The following is a 17,018-nucleotide window of genomic DNA, read 5'->3' as shown; positions in this document are numbered from 1 at the left end:
CAATAAAGTATTTCTGATTCTGAAAGAAATAATCAAATGTTGCTGGAATTTTCTGTATTTGTTTATTTATTAAAGACTTAATAAATATGAATGCAAAATTACAAGTGGAATCATCACACTATAGCTGAATTTCATAAAATACGACACTTCATAATTCATAGGTCTGAGCTACATGTACAACTAACGGAGGTGTTCATTTCAAGCCCTAAATATATTCCAAGGAAATGACCCTCTTTTTGTGTTTCACTACCGACAAATAAAAAAACATTCAATTTCAATACAGGGGAAAATAATTTATTTAGGAAAAGTGGTCAGGTAAAAAAAAAAAAAAAAGAACAAATAAGCAAATGTTTTAACAGTCTTTCTCAACACTGATAAATAAATGTCACAACTCATTTACAGGTCATCAACCACATCAGTCCAAACCTAAGCCAAGTCTGATGCACTGTCCAAAATGCAAGGTACACTACTGGCACAACACCAGCCCATTTATCTCTCTTAAATCCTGCTTCATTAAAAACTTCTCTTTTTTTTTTTGCAATCCATGTTATGCAGCATCACCACTGACGCAGAAACTTAAAGACTACAGTGTGTGTTTCTTCAGTGCTATTGTTTTATCCTGCAGTGTGTCTACTTGCTGAACACACTGCCTCCAGGAGCTTTGGCAGCAGCAGGCTTGTCCAGGGCTGTCTCTGTCCCCGTCCTCACACCGCTGAACACAGATGGAGCCGCTTTGCCCATACGCTCTGAACACAGACAGAGACACAGATATGTATCGTTAGAAAAACAGATGCTTAAACCAGGTGACTGTTCATCTTCAATAAGTAATAGGAATTCCACTTGGGTGTCTTTGAGGGAAGTATGTGAGAACACAAATGTCTGCAACAACTGTTTCTGTTTCTTTTTATCTCTCTAGTGATCTTGTGTTAAGGATGCAACGCCCTCGCCAGCTGGCTCTAGTCTGATTCCCACTTTAAGAATCTGGTTTTTCATGTCTTTACAGTAAAAACTGCCTCTCGAATTCCAGCACACATACACAAGAGCGCTTTGGACTTAGTGAGCTGCAGACAATCAATGTTGACTTATTATTTTGATTCTTACCACACACACAAATATAGACTTAAGCTCAGACAACATTTGTATGTGGATAAAGTTCAGAGGGCATAAAAGCAAACCTGCAGCGAGTTTCTGCTATCAAACAGTGGGTGGGAGTTATGCAAGTGCACCAGGGGGGATGGTGTTAGCTTCTACAAGCCAGAGCACATTTTAAAGACAGATTACAGATTACAGCATTAGAGCAATGAGCGAGAAGTTCATTTAGAAACAATCAAATATTATATTACAGGCAAGAATGAACTTGAAGTGGTATTTGGATGCTTGCTGTGTTTCCAGCTAAATTTGTCTTAACAATTCGGCAAAACCCACATCAGGCATTACAGCATTAACACAGTAACATAAAATTCCACCTGGCATAGTAATCATTAAAAAAACAAACAGGCTGATATCTAAGCTGCATTAAAATCAGAATATTGGAATATTTACAAACAACAAATACACTGTATACAATAAGGCACTGTATATTGTACATAAACATAAAATGGCATCACCCCATAATATCTAGATAGGGTCACATCGTCACATGTCAAATAACTGTAGGCTAAGGGGAGTAAAAGTATGTCTACAATATGTGAAATGTTGTGGACATGTAGTATAAACGGGGGAGTAGGCTACTCCAGTAAAGCAGGCTACAAAAGTAGCCCAAAACCGTACTGAAATAGAGTATTGACTTTAGTAAAAGTAATTAATTCCACCAATGACTGTATAACACGACTTCGCTGTATCTTTGCAGTCAAATGTAGCACCGAACCCATCCCGCCTGCTGACGCAGGTCTGATGTAAAATTCGACGTGTAAACGTGAACTAGCACAGCGGCGGGGCTCGGCGTGGTAGCTCTCTCCACAGGAAAACGAGGATACATGTGCTCTAATCTGATATTGTGTTAAAAAAAGCAGTAACTAAAGCTCACTTCAACTTTTATTATTTCATATATATATATTTCATTATGTTTAAAGTTACAATTGGGTTCAAGACGTAATTGTCCCTGGTGGTCTAGTGGTTAGGATTCGGCGCTCTCACCGCCGCGGCCCGGGTTCGATTCCCGGTCAGGGAACACCTTTTTATGTCACAGTGTCGTATATTAGACGCGCGTGCTCAGGTATCACACATTCCTGCCAATGATTTCACACTATTCCACTGATTTACAGGTGGAGGCAGCACGCTAAGAAACACACTAATGCGCCAACAAAGGCAAGAAATTAAAAAAAAATATAAATAAATGTTAGTAATCAATTGGGAAATAAATATCTTAAATAATTTCTTTCTACATTTCTGCATTTCTCCTAATTTCCAACATTTATTTAGTAATTTAATTATGCATTTAAATATTTATCTATGTATTTATTTCAGCTTCAATTTATTTCTTTATCATTTTATTCATTAACTCAAATATTCATATTTGTGTTTCAGCATTCATTGTAATGCATTTATTTATTTATTGATGAATAAGTAATTTCTAGTTTTCCATGGAAGAGGCCGAAGAATCATAGCACTTTGAAACAGTGACATATTCACCATATCACATTACTCAATGTTAGTTAGAGCCTCTTCAGATAGTTCAGTTATATTAAACTGTCAAGAAGCATGCTACTTGAGGTCTACAGGCCAAGCAGGAATAAAACAAACAAATTCTCAAAGGAGAAAGATTACATTTGTGAGGATAGAAAGGCAAAATGTCTTCACAGATTTGAGCGTTAACATCTGACATGGTGTTACGTCACTTGTCTTGTGTTTCAGTATCAGAAGAAACAGCATTAATAAATGGCTTTACTCACCACACTCCACCATGACCTCATAGGTCTTACTCTTGACCTCACCCTTCAGTCCCAGTTTACTGCGCGCTCCTTTCAGGTCCTCCTCCTTCATCGGGGGACGCTTCTTCTTCTTCACCTCGCCTGGCTGGGGTGAAATAAAGAAAGAAGGGAAGATTATGAATGTTAACGGCGAAAAGAAGGAAAGTAAAGGGTAAATAATCAAAACAGCATATTTGATCTGACGTAACTTACCTGTGACATGGTGATTAAAGTTGGTGTATTGATTCCTCTTTCCAGTGTGGTAGATTTGCTAGTTGTTTTTCTGGTGTGTGTCTTTGTCTCCCAGCAAGCCTGACATTATATATAGTCCTGGTTCAGACCCAGTGAATCAGTCAGACCCCCAACCCTCTGTCCCACTCTGCCTGTTGTCAGTGTGTATTATTAGGTGTGATGTGAGGGATGGTACAGCTGGAATGGGTCTCCCATCTTTTACGATAAGCTTACAGGCTAACAGCTGACAATTCCGGACACAACACAAGTGGCTGTCTGCCTCCTCCTCCTCCTCCCTTGCTGACCCTGGCAGAGATACCCTCTTTTTTTAAATGTTGCTGTGAGACTTGACATTAAAAGGGGCACCGAGAGCGTCCAGCAGCCAGCAACACCTCCCTGCAGCTCCAGTGGTTGGGACTCTGGCTGCCCATTGCTACAACTTGATTCAAGCCTGAGGGAATGTCTTTTTGGGTCTTGTAAAAAGCATTTCCAGACAGTTAACACATGAATCAACAAAATGAGGGCTGAACCAAGAAGAGGGCAAAGAAAACTATCCCACTGTTTTGTTCAGAGTTACACGAGGGCCACTGGTGCTTTCCTAATGTGAGTAATAGGCAACAAGCAGTCGTCGGGTCAAATCTGGCCCCACACAACATAAACCCCAATAGATCCTCTCTATAGAGCTATAATAAATAATGAAACCTAAATCTACAGCTCTAATAGCAATAATCAGGTGCTTAGCAAATGCAAATATATAACAAAAAAATTGTATGCACATAATTTTGCAAAGTGTGGTTTGGTGTTGAAATTTAGCACCTATAAGAATTTCTTACTGCTGAAATCTCCTGAAATTGTATTTTGATAAATGTATAGTATCATATTATTTTCTATGTTTATTTAATGTACATAATGTATGTGACACTCCATTTCAGATTTTCCTTTGCTTACATTTTGTGTAAATGTATTTACTGGATTCTCCTGACGACAAGGCAGCCTATATTTTAGGCTGGAACAAGTAAGCATACAGTTAAGGCAGTAGCAGTCATAAGACTTGGCATCATAATATGAAATTGAGGAGTTAACTGTGTGATGATGGACAAACTGACTCACTCTTTTTAACATGACAAACTCAGTGATGCAGACAGAATCTGAAAGCATGCACACTCATTCAGTCACATCATAGCACCAGGACAATCTGACAGTCTGAGAGTCCTCTGTCCTGATTTAAAGATTTATAAATGGGTATGAAAAAAGACATGTGTATGTGATTATTCCCACTGAAACTTGTCAAAGTTGCCATATTAGCCATCTACTGTATGCCTCACAATAAAATACATGTTTGTGCAGGTGCTTATTAGGCATTTCCAAGTGCAAGGCTTAAGGTAATGAGCATCTCTTGGTGCATGTGTGTATGTTTACCTACTCTGACCGGTTAAATATCTCTCTCAACCCCGTTAAACTACTGGAACTATGGTATTACAACCTATAATTGGAGCTCCACCAGTGGCTTTTAAAATCATGATACATAGTGTTGCTGGGGATGGAGGGGGGAAAAAAACAACAAACATGAGAAATGACAACCTTGTGACAGACAGGGGTGAAATCAGTGCATGTACAGTAATAAGTAATACATGGAAAAATGGCGTTTGTGTGTTAACTGAAGCTGATGAGCCAGGGTGTAATGTATTTTGTAAGCGCTTCTGACGGATGGCCATGACTCCTGACGTTAAATGTTTCTCCCCTTAACTATTTGTGAGAAGCTATAAGTACTAGCTGGATCTATTTTTGGACGCACAGTCATGACTGGAGGTTGGGTGGCTCAGGCTCTAATGGCGCCTGCAGCTGTTGTTATTATACATCCATGAGCCCTCCCCAAATCTGTGGCGTATACGCGTCATAGCGGTGTTAGTGGTAAAGAATAAGCAATGCCCACAATTCTATTTACTCACATGATCCCATATAAAATGATGTTTCAATCAGGCGGTGAAATGTTTTTCTTCCTTGGAAAAAGATGACTTTATCATTAGTTTCCCTGGTGGTCTAGTGGTTAGGATTCGGCGCTCTCACCGCCGCGGCCCGGGTTCGATTCCCGGTCAGGGAACGTACTTTTATTTCAGTATGCAGTATATTTCAGTATATCGATGATGCAGCCTAGCCTCAAAGAAATGGTGATGTTTTATGGAGGACGAAATATGACATCAATATCAATAAATAAATAAATTAGTTAATGAATACAGAAATAAATTAAAATAAACAAATAACTGCATAAATAAAATAATAAATAAATGCTTTTCGAAAATCCCATTAAACAATACTGAAAAAACTACAGTAGAAAGTAATCAAGATAGTGTATCACATCCTTTATTGGAAAAGCATTTATAATGATAATTTACCTCCATCGCTTGCCTTAGTAATCATCCAGTAGTTTCACTTTGCAAAGTACTAAAAGCCCTCTTTGTCCTGGTTGAGCTGAGAGTTACTAAAACTGCTGCAAGATGCTGTAGTCTCCATTAAACATGCCAAAAACAACATAATGAAATCATCACCATTACCATAGCCATCACAGTAAGAGTTTGTCACTCTCCATTTACTTTAAAGAGGACCAGCAGTCACACCAACTATGCACACTTGAACACATGCATCCAGCATGGCATACACACACACACACATACACATACACACACACACACCCCCTTTATCCTGACTGTCTGGTCCACAGTCACTTAACAGTTTAGAGGTCTATGCATGTCACATTCTCAACATCAGAGCCTGCTGAATGCTGCTTCATGCCTTAAGATCTGGAGCTCTGGATAAAACAGTTAAAAAAAAAACAAACAAAAAAAACTAAATCAAACAACAACAAAAAACAAACAAACAAAACAGCTGCTGGTAATTTCACTCAGGCACATTATCACATTATTGTAACAAAAAACAAAATAAAACAAAAAAACACACAAACACAAAAGGAAAGATGAAAGTTGTGATGAATGGGAAATTGTGCAAGAAATGGTTCCCATATCTACGCTCCATGTTGGAGTGAAGGAATAAAGAACACTTTTGGAACAAGCATAGTTACCTTTTTGGCCTGAAAATCACACTCAAAACTTATATAAAAAAACCCCAACAACTTAAAATGAGACAAAAGACATTCAAAGACAAAGAACACACAGTCAAAGCACATCAGTAAAACAGTCACAAACAACTGCCGTCATGTTTCTACAGACAGACGACACTGGCTGAGCTGATATTAGATGGTTGTTGTAGTGTGGTGTTTGCCGTCCCACAGGTTTAACAGTTTAACAGAAAGGACTCTGTCAGAAGATAAAAATGGAAGGTTGCTGCAAGCATTAATGTGCTCCCTTTGACACGAGTAACATTACATACAAGATATGCAGTAGTAAAGTGTGTAACTGTGCTGTAAAGTGTTAGATTTGCATCAATACAGTGATTCGAAAACTTTGACATAACCCTCCTCTAAATTTGAGGTGTGTCCAATTGTACACACCCTCACATACACATAAACGCATCACAGGCCATGGTGGTACGTCTACATGTGAAAACAAAGGGCAAAGTTTACATGGCATCTACATCAGGAGTACAATCACTTTAAAGGACATGTTAGACCATGAAATGGAACCAACTCAGTTTTATTTGCATGCAGTTGGGTCTGTTGTGGCCATTTAGATTTGTCCAACCGACCTGATCCTGGACCCCTTCACCCCACCAAGTCCAAACAGTATGAAACCAGTTTTAATGTTTTACCTATTATACAAACATAAAGGAGTTAACGATATTATGTTTGTTGACGGTGGGGTTCTTTTTCCCCAAGCAGTGTCTTTAAACACAGCAGTGCCATGTCAAAATGCAACAGTGATCCGAAGTACCTGGAAAAGGAAAACTGCTAAAATATCTCCCAGTGTGTTATCCCAGGTTGGACCCAGTTTATGCAGAAGTCCTCCAGGAGTCAGCAGTAAAGGGAATTCAATTACAGTATATTCATCATCAAAGGGCATCCATCCTATGTTTGAAATGATTGTGACAACTCCTATGGTTGATACCAGATTTGTGGAGGTACAGGGAATGTATATATGTGGGCCAGTGAGGTGTACAGCTACCAGAGGAAATTTGATTGAAGCAGTTTAGCTAGGCACACAGGTCAAACAGGGATCCCCATGCGTAGCTTCTTCTTCTTCACTGTCTTCAGGCCAGTGAGCCGACGAACGTCATCCTCATCCGACTCATCCATTTCATCGTCTGCTGAGAAAAGGATCTAAAAAAAAAACAAAAAAGAGAGATACAAAGACAAGGCCAAATTGACTGAGTGGGACACAGGTTCATGGTAAGACTATAAAAGGCATACTGTAGTCTGTCACAAGCCCCATCTTTCCAATATTCTGGTTGGTTAGTAAAAATATTCAGCTTTTTGTAACACAGGTGGGTACAGGTGGGGGCTGCACAGAGGAGTTTTGGTTTGCTGAATTTCTGAAAGACTTATCACCTGATTTTGTCCACTTCCACTGGAGGATACGATGTAACAGGGCTTTGCTGTGAGTAATAAAAGGTTCCAGCCATTTCACTTCCATTAAGTTGAGAGATTTCTTTTAAAAATGTCTCAAGCCAAAGCCAAAATAAAACATCACCAAGTCTCAAATAAGCCAGACCAACATCACACAATCTCTCTGCTGCAAACCGTAACATGCATGTGTAGGTTAATTAAATTGAATACTGTCCAGGGTGTACATCACTGGGATAGGCTCCAGTCACCCGGACCACCCAAGCGGTAGAAAATGGATGGATGGATGGACATTCTTTCTCCTATGGTGGAGAATAACCATTCCATGTAAAAGCCTTTGATAAACATCAATAAATCTAACCATTGTGTGTGAAACAAGTTGACATACAAATTCTTTGATATTTTTTGGCTTCAGATACTCAATAATATTTCAGTAATATTCCATTACTAATTATTAAATGCAAAAAAATATACACGGCAAGAGAATACACTACACAGTAAACATTAAGTAAAATGTGTAGACTTATGTCCGTAGTGTCTCTTGCATTGTGTCTTTGCATAAGAAGTAATGCTGCCCCTTTACTGATCAGTCAGTATGTGAAACTAACAGGCCTGACTGTTTCCTCTCACTAAAATCTGATGGCGCGATTATTTAACTTTGATAATCGACATCTGCCGATGCTGCATTTCGGCCTGATGAAAACAGTAAGGCAAGCTAAAGACACACGAACCAGCCAGGAGTCGAACCTAGAATCTTCTGATCCGTAGTCAGACGCGTTATCCATTGCGCCACTGGCCCGCTGAACACCATAATTCTACTGAAACCAAAGGATGTGTTTGAGCACAGCAGAGCCCATCCCCCGCTGCTCAGCACGCTGCTGACAGCATGCTCTCTGAGGCCAGATGCAGCAGGCAAGCAAGTAAGTAGTGAAACAAACCATGAAGCTGGCTTTTGTCTGCACTACTTTGACCATTCAAATGTTTAAATGCCTTGAAAAGCAGCTTTACATTTCTTTTTTTGATCTATGCGGCCCACTGACAAGAACTACAACGAGTGTTTATGCATTATAAGAGAATACACAGTAAACAGCCTGATGAAAACAGTAAGACAAGAAAAATACAGACGAGCCAGCCAGGAGTCGAACCTAGAATCTTCTGATCCGTAGTCAGACGCGTTATCCATTGCGCCACTGGCCCACCATGTGTGCCAAGTGCTGCTGAAACCAATACATGTGTTTGAGCACAGCGGTGCCCATCCCCCACAGCTGTTGAAAGCAACAGCAGACTGTTGCAAATCCAACCACAGGAAGACCGATATCAGATAGATATCACAGTATCAGATATCACATAGTTCCACAGGAACACTACTAGTGTTTCTGTGCACCACTACCACCACTAGAGGCAGTATGTGATACTTCAACCACTGTCCTCTTTGAGGGCCACAGATTCCAGAGTACATGCCTCTAGAGGCCTGACAGATGTCCCTGGTGGTCTAGTGGTTAGGATTCGGCGCTCTCACCGCCGCGGCCCGGGTTCGATTCCCGGTCAGGGAACACCTTATTATGTGCCCAGAATCCTAGATCAGACACAGTGTGGTAGTTTAAACTTCAAGTTTTGCATTTATACATGTAAAGAAGAAACCAGATTACTGTGAGAAATCAAGCGCGTGTCTCTTGATGTGGGTTTTCTGGTAAATGTTCCTGAGAATGTGCTTATACCAGACTGGTGTTATGGCATGTGTTGTGGGCGTGGGCATGAATGTTGTGTGTGGAGCAGAGCTCTGCGTTGGGCTCATCTGCTTTACAAGCTTATGAAGTGACAAGGAACCATAATCTAGGCAACCATAACAGCTCTAGGCCATGTTCCTCTTCAGACTGAGGGTGTGCCGAATTAGTACAAGTAAGCTTGTCCATAACAGGGTGCAAATCAGTACTGGAGACCAGGAACAGCTGACAGTCAAAAGAGCATGTCATACTGAGAGTGAGTATCTAAGCTAAGAAGAGGTCTTTTGGAGTAAAGAAAGGGATGGCAGAGGCTGTGAGCACTCTGTCTCCTTCAATGGTCTGAAGTCTTGATTGCTGGTCAACTTCAACTATGTATGTTTTATTAATAAACGGTTTAGTTTTTTATCCCTGGTGTATTTACAGCTGTATTACTACAGTAAGACTTACCTCTGACTCTGAGTCATCATGGGACAGAGCTCGTCTGTAGCGCACCTTGCTGTTCCCTCGTGAGTCCTCCTCTCTCTCCTCCAGCTTTGCTTTTGTCCTGTGTTTCTTCATTAGGAAATTATCTACCACCCAGAACATGAGGGCCTAAAGGAAACACAGAAAATACCGTGGTGAATGATGTTTCCCCATGGGGAATTAACAGAAGTGATTTTCATATTAAGTGATTTTTATATTATATAAACTGGGAATATTATTTTACATTTACACACACACACAGACACGAGACAATGGCCATGGTATGAGCAAACAGGGATTATTTAGGTACCCAATGACAGAATCTCACCAGACACGTGTGGTACTGGTGTTGCAGGAGCTGTAAAATCAGGGAGTAAAGAAAAACACATAGTAACAGCAGACTTACGTTGATGAAGAACGGAACGATGAGCATGACGATGGCCAGTTCCAGGTCAGGATTCTCTATGGGGTTGAGAAGAGCCAGCTGCGACACACACAAACATATACAAAACACACACACACACACACACACACACACACACACACACACACACACACACACACACACACACACACACACACACACACACACACAGACACAGACACAGACGTAAGCATACACAGCAACACAGACAGCACACCTAGCCTTAGACTTACAGTTCTAAGATCAGTAGAGCACACAACACAACTTGGAATTTGCCAGAAACTACTAAACTTCAACAGAAAGAGTATAGAAAGTATTCTAAAGGAGTGTTTACCATGTGTAATAATTTGATGAACAAATTTGTTGACGGGATTGTGAAAGTTTTACACCACCCCTTTTAAACTGGGAGAGTGAGCTGGTTTATTCTAACTGAGATGTTTACCTGGAGCTTTGTGACAGTTTATATTCTGATTGCTAGAGGGAAAAAGGCACTACGTAAATGCATCTACTGACAACATAAGAAAATTAGATGATAAAACATGCATACCTAAACATACACTTGAAGCAGCACTGCTGTGACATGGGAATCCCCCCCGGGGGGATATATAAAGTATCTATCTATTTTTGTTTAGGGTTATAGATCAAAACGTAAAAAAAGGGCCGACGCAGCAGAGGGTTCGATTCCGGATGAGAGAATATCATATCATTATATCTGTAAGTGATACATTTGTACATGAACACAAGAAAACAGATTGTGTATCATGAAGCATGATTAGTGTGTTTGCCAGATAATTTGGCCCTTAATCTTGACTTTCTGGTCTCAGAAAGATGGCCTGATATAAAATTGAGCCAAAAGAACCACCACAAACCTCACCATTCACCTGTGAGAAAAAAAATTAAATACCTTTCCTGCATGATACCAGTAAGGATAAACTGCTGGCTTTACACACAAATAACATGCACTACAGTGCAATGCTACAGGTATTCAATACAATACACTAGAAAGCCATATATCTTTCCCTGGTGGTCTAGTGGTTAGGATTCGGCGCTCTCACCGCCGCGGCCCTGGTTCGATTCCCGGTCAGGGAACACCTTTTTATGTCACACAGTGTCGTATATTAGACGCGCATGCTCAGGTATCACACATTCCTGCCAATGATTTCACACTATTCCACTGATTTACAGGTGGAGGCAGCACGCTAAGAAACACACTAATGCGCCAACAAAGGCAAGAAAGAAGAAGACTTCTACTAAGTAAACAATGCAGGATTTAAGATACTTTATAATACAGACATGTTCAGCTAGAGCTTCCTAAAACCGGTCAGCCACGGTTGTTTTGAGCAGAAGTGAAGCCAAACAGAAGGGGTCAGCTTTGTCTTGTTTCATGCTATAGCGCCCCTAACTGCAATGTTCAGACTGCAGCTCACGTTTGTACTGCGATAACATTTTGAGGGGAGACACTCCAGAACGCAACGACGTGTGAAAGCGATCTTGCGTAGCTCGAAGTGTCTGCGTTCGTACTTGCGTGGACCATGTTTGTGCTTTTAGTTCAAATCTGCGATGAGTTCTGATAAATTCATCAAGTGTTTTAGTAATCAGTCTTTGTTGACTGTCCTGTTTTTCTGATCACTCTCGCCATTTCTCCCCCTTCTCTGTAGGACTCTAAACCAATGAGCATGCTCTACAGTATGTAGAAACACACTCCTGCCGTTTTCTTTAATTAAACCTGCAACAGTACTCTGCACCTTCAGCAAGCTAACGCAAACCCCGCTAAATATTTTCAAATGGAGCAAACAAGACAAGTGATGAGAGAGTATAGTCCATATACTGTATATAGGCTATGCGTTGTCATGGTACAAAAAATGAAGGTTATTTTTCTGTGACTAATCCACCTGATAGGGTCAAAAAGCAGGTGGATAATGGCTCTGGAGAGTACTGCGACACTTTCAAATATTAAATCTTGAATTGAAAAAGATAATTATGACATTTATGTGCACTAATTTCACCTGCTATCTTTTCAAATCAGAACTCTTTTTTTCTGACCTTCTTCCACTGGGGGATGAGGAGGACCAGCATGATAAGTACTTTCTCAAACATCATGATGAGGATGTAGAGGATACACTGGCCCAACCACGCTGTGCACTGCACTGGCTCTCCTACGCACACACACACACACACACACACACACACACACACACACACACACACACAGGAAAAGAAAGACAGATAACTGTAAAAAATAGAAATAAAAAATCTGCTTAGGTATTCAGATATGAAGCACAGATCATTCTTAGATTTCACTGCTTCAGTGTTACAGAAACTGTTTCGGGGACAAAAGAAGGCACTGGTAATGTAAGAAATGACACTGCAACACTGCAGTACTGAGGGCAGCTACTGCCCTCCATTGGGCATTACAGGCATTTTAGGAATGTGCTGGAGTTCCCACTTTACCACTCACACACATGGTCCTCACCGTATTCTCCAAAACGCAGAGAGTCCCACTGCCTCCACTCTACAATAGCACTGACGGCTCTCACCCCAGCATAGATCAGCAACATGCCCAGAGAAGCATCCAACAGGAAGTTAATGAGGTATCTGGGAGAGACAGAAAAGTGAATGTAATTTAAAACTGTAGTTTTAAAGCTTTCCTTCATTTTAACACATTTTCTTGGAAATCTATCTGTAACATGCAGGATCAGGGAGCTCTGAGGAATACAGGCGTGACTCACAGTGAGCAGGGATCCTCCTCTGTGAGGTCTGACAAGTAGACATTAGCAAAGTGGATAAACAGCATCCCAATGGCCTGTTTTGAGGTGTCCAGAAACCTGCAGAGAGACAGGACAGTTGATATGCTTCCGAGGCACCCCACCTGGATTCATTTGATGCCTTTGCAGAGAAATGAATTTAAGCTGGCTCAGCTGCCTTACCAGATCCTCCAGGGTCTCCTCTCATGTTTTGGCTCCCTGAAGCGTTTCACTGTGGAGGAAAGAGTGTGCCACAAAGATAGTGGGATTTTACTACAGATCACTTATACAAACACTGCGGAACACAGAATCAATCAAAAAGAATCTCTTTTGTTTGCACTGAACCAAGTTACAACCCTCCTGTGAGCAGTCAAAGGTCCAACGAGCATTTAATTGGTTTTATAGTTATTTGTTTAGTCCAACTCAAAATCTTGCCTTGTACTGACATATTTATGATTTGGAAATAAGGGTTGGCGTCCTCTTTTTGAGCAGCTAAACCATCACACAAGTAGGCTCACAAGAGACACATCAAAACAGTTTCTCATCAAGCCTACAGGAAACTGCATGGCAGATATCTGAGTTGAGGTGAGACAGAGTGCATGATATAAGAACAAGAACTGAGCAGTATGTTGTTGGTCACAGAGAAAGCAGAACTAGTGGTCAAGACCATGACTTAAAACCTGCTAATACCACATGCAGCAGCAGCAGCAGTTGTAAAATTATTAATCTGATACCCTAATTTTTAGCTCACTGCTAAGTTAACAGGAAACAGGGAAATGTTTCTTTCAAGATGGCCAAAAGGGAGAAGTGCATCAGGCTCGAAATTCTTTAGTGTTTGGTAATCAAAATCGTACATATCGCCTGACCAAGTTAAGAAACACAGCAATAAAGTGATGAAGATTAAGCTGTTCGTACAGAGTCAAACTGATCTGCAGTAGCAATATGATAGTGTGTGCAAAACATCATTCCCCGGGTAACAAACACTACAGCTACTGTATGTGTCAATGCGATTGCTACTCTGGGGTGTCTAAGTTATGGGCTTTTTAGAAGTCCTCACTTTAATTAATCCCTGTGTGTAAAATAGTCTGAGGGGTGTTATCCAAGAAGGCTCATCATTGAAAGCAGTGAAATGTCCAACACAAATAAAGCTCTTGCTGTTCTTCACAATAGTGACTTGTTTTCCATGACACCCCACTTCCCTCTTCTAACTCTAACTCTCATGACACAGAGCTGTATGAAAGGGGAGCCATACCACATTAAGATATCTCTGATTTACTTTTCAAACATCAGACACAGACTCTAAATGCATTGTTCAAAGCTGTGATACCTCACGGACCCCTTCATTCACAGAGAACACATCAAACAATCTCACCTCTCAAAACTTGCACTAAATACTGTAGTGTTGTCCAAATATTTACTTAAAGGATCCGTTCACCCCCAAATCAAAAATACATATTTATCCATCCATTTTAGTGTGAGTTGCTGAGATTTGGAGATATCGGCCGTAGAGATGTCTGCCTTTCTTGCATTTAATGGGACCATATCGCACTCGGCTTGTGGAGCTCAAAGCACCAAAAAAATTATATTTGAAAAACTCAACAGCAACGTCTCTTTCCAGAAATCATGACCTGGTTACTCAAGATAATCCACAGAGCTTGTTGTGAGCAGTTTCATGTAGAGACTATCGGTAGAAAGAAAATAGTTCATCTAAAACTTGGCAACTCACACTAAAACAATCTAGATGGATAAATAGCACTACAGGTAAGAGGAAAAATATGTATTTTTGATTTTGGGGCTTTTAGTGTTTTCATGTGGGCAAGTTATATAGCTATAGTTATAGCTGTGATGTCAGTTTCTGCTCTGAGCACAAGTGTGACTTCAGACTAAACACACCCTGCATGCAGCTGGGTGTGATGTGAATGAAGGAGGCCTCCGCCTTGGCCTACTCCTTCTGCTCAGAGAGCTGCCTCGAGCAAAAAAAAAAAAAAGCTCTAACATGCTGATTATTCCTCACTGCTGCTTGGACACACAAAACTGAGGCTGTTCTCATTAGGTCACACAGCTGTCAGTGCTGTGCCAGACACTGACTGAATGGAACCATGGCTAAACCAAGAGCATGATTTTTCTTTCTATGCCACTGATCTAAATATAAGTTCAGCCACCCTTAGCCAGAGGTGGAAACAAACCTGTGCAGATAATTCACAGAGAGAAAGAGTGAGCTTAGTGGACAACAGTTGTGAAAAATCAGTTTGTGCATTGTAGTATGTTTTTGAAATGCACACACATTCCTACAAAACACTCTCAGTAGAGAGAAATGATTATGGCTTTTATTGTGAAGCAGCTGCAGGCTATATTGAGTAACGGTCACTTTAGGAAATGTACCTTACTTAGCAAAAAAGTTATTCTAAATGAATTGCGACCGTTTTTTGTCTGCAAATCAGTATTACACAAGTGAATTGGAGCTGGAGGCACTTATTGCAAGTTGAGTGAAGCTCCAACACACATAATCTAGGTAAGCAACAGTCTTCGACGCTGCCATTGCTCTCTTCATGATTTTTCACAAACTCTGACTGCCATCTGCAAAACAAAACCCCTTTGTGAAAACCATAGCAGTTTACTGTTAGGAATTTTCATGACTGAGCTTTAACCTCAGAGGGGCAGAATATTTATTATGTAGCAGGAAAGGTCAAACGTGCCAGGAGGTGTAAGCAGCTTTTATTACAACCACAGCCAATAGCCAACAGGAGAAGAAGTCACCAAGTGTAGCGTTGCACTGAACTGAAACCCCTGCATTTAGTTTTACAAGAGACAGAAAGCCTTTCTATCTTACTATTGTTTGCCTTTTCCTGTTATAGACTCGGGCATGAGCCTCCCAGCTGAGATCAATATCACATTTGATTAACCGAGTGATGCTATTGGATAATTGCCCTGTTCCAGCAGCAGCTGGAGTCAGATATCTGACACACAGCAGACTTCTAGCCATACTCACACATTAGCGTGCTGAAAGCCATCACAGCGAGTAGTCCTTGCAGGAAAATCCCAAACGAGTCCATCAAGGCGCCGTTCTCGCACCCCCGGTTATCAGTACCTGGCGTCGGGCTGGAGGACACCGACGTGTTGGTGAAGGACACAGCAGGCAGCCCTGCTCCTCCTGGACCTGCCAGTGCCACGTCTCCGAGCTGGGACGGCATGTTGACACCACTAACGGCAGCCATGGGACAGAAGAACTGGACGAGACTAATTAATAAAGCCGAGAGCAGTAGCCTCTCACACTGCACTGTGCTTCCCAGTTCTCTCCAGCAGTTGTTGGTCAGCTAATAGATAGGTTATGCAGGACAGTGTTCGGTGAAAGATGGTGGCATCCTCTCCCTTCCAAGCGGGCTCTCATTCTCCTGCTTCAGACATCCATACAGCCAAAGCTGTTTTGTCATTAGAGAAGTAACGTCAAGCCGCCGCTCAAAAAGGTTACTAGAAGTTGCAATAACGTGCTACGTAGCTGTAACTGGTTCGTTTAAGTTACACACCGTTTTCAATCAAGAGCCGGTATAGATGGTCCATGCAGCGGAGAAAACATTTCCTGGCTCGACCTGGAATCTAAGCTGGGATCTGCGAGCTAACATGTGTCATGTAGCCACTCAAACAGACAAAACCCGTGTTATAACTTACTTTAAATGTGTTGTGCAGCGCAGGTCAACCAGTAAGAAGTGAATTTGTGCCGATATACAAATATCCATAGTAAAAAGGAGATCCAGCAGCTGAGATGCTATCATTACCTACCTAGCTAGCTCCCAAGCTAACTACTCAGTTAATTAAGCTAACCTTAGGCTAGCAAACTTACATTTTCTTTCAGACGTTGAAAACAGCAGGTGCACCGGTTGCTCGTGATTAACGTCTGTAAACAGCTCGTCTGTATATATTAAAAAATGAATATTAATAACTGCAGGTCACGGCTCGCGTTCACTCAGCTGCTTCCCTGAACAAACAGTGCCCACTCATGTTGACAGACGTGGT

General features: G+C 41.1%; 1 protein-coding gene and 6 non-coding genes across 8 annotated transcripts; 4 read left to right on the top strand and 3 right to left on the bottom strand.

The window, feature by feature from the left end:
- Positions 1 to 278: 278 nt before the first annotated feature.
- LOC122865404 (store-operated calcium entry regulator STIMATE-like) lies at positions 279 to 17,000 on the bottom strand. 2 transcript variants are annotated; one of them, XM_044173795.1, is made up of 10 exons: positions 15,997 to 17,000; positions 13,191 to 13,239; positions 12,993 to 13,088; positions 12,737 to 12,858; positions 12,307 to 12,419; positions 10,246 to 10,323; positions 9,825 to 9,968; positions 7,303 to 7,410; positions 2,892 to 3,015; positions 279 to 746 (listed from the first exon to the last, which is right to left on the bottom strand). In XM_044173795.1, the coding sequence occupies exons 1-10, from the start codon at positions 16,220 to 16,222 to the stop codon at positions 631 to 633; spliced, it is 1,176 nt and encodes a 391-aa protein (XP_044029730.1). In that variant the 5' UTR covers positions 16,223 to 17,000; the 3' UTR covers positions 279 to 630. The 2 variants fall into 2 exon arrangements, with proteins under 2 accessions (XP_044029730.1, XP_044029720.1); XM_044173785.1 differs by lacking the exons at positions 7,303 to 7,410; positions 9,825 to 9,968; positions 10,246 to 10,323; ... (3 more) ...; positions 13,191 to 13,239; positions 15,997 to 17,000 and adding an exon at positions 3,123 to 3,283.
- Positions 2,099 to 2,170, top strand: trnae-cuc. The gene has a single exon. It is a non-coding gene; the product is annotated as a tRNA-Glu (tRNA).
- Positions 5,170 to 5,241, top strand: trnae-cuc. The gene has a single exon. It is a non-coding gene; the product is annotated as a tRNA-Glu (tRNA).
- trnar-acg lies at positions 8,380 to 8,452 on the bottom strand. Its single transcript has one exon. It is a non-coding gene; the product is annotated as a tRNA-Arg (tRNA).
- trnar-acg lies at positions 8,778 to 8,850 on the bottom strand. Its single transcript has one exon. It is a non-coding gene; the product is annotated as a tRNA-Arg (tRNA).
- On the top strand, positions 9,135 to 9,206 carry trnae-cuc. The gene has a single exon. It is a non-coding gene; the product is annotated as a tRNA-Glu (tRNA).
- trnae-cuc lies at positions 11,281 to 11,352 on the top strand. Its single transcript has one exon. It is a non-coding gene; the product is annotated as a tRNA-Glu (tRNA).
- Positions 17,001 to 17,018: the final 18 nt, after the last annotated feature.

Source organism: Siniperca chuatsi, linkage group LG2 (assembly GCF_020085105.1).
Source record: "Siniperca chuatsi isolate FFG_IHB_CAS linkage group LG2, ASM2008510v1, whole genome shotgun sequence".
Classification (NCBI taxonomy): domain Eukaryota; kingdom Metazoa; phylum Chordata; class Actinopteri; order Centrarchiformes; family Sinipercidae; genus Siniperca; species Siniperca chuatsi.
Note: the sequence above shows the minus strand (reverse complement) of the source record. Positions and strands in the feature narration are given on the sequence as shown.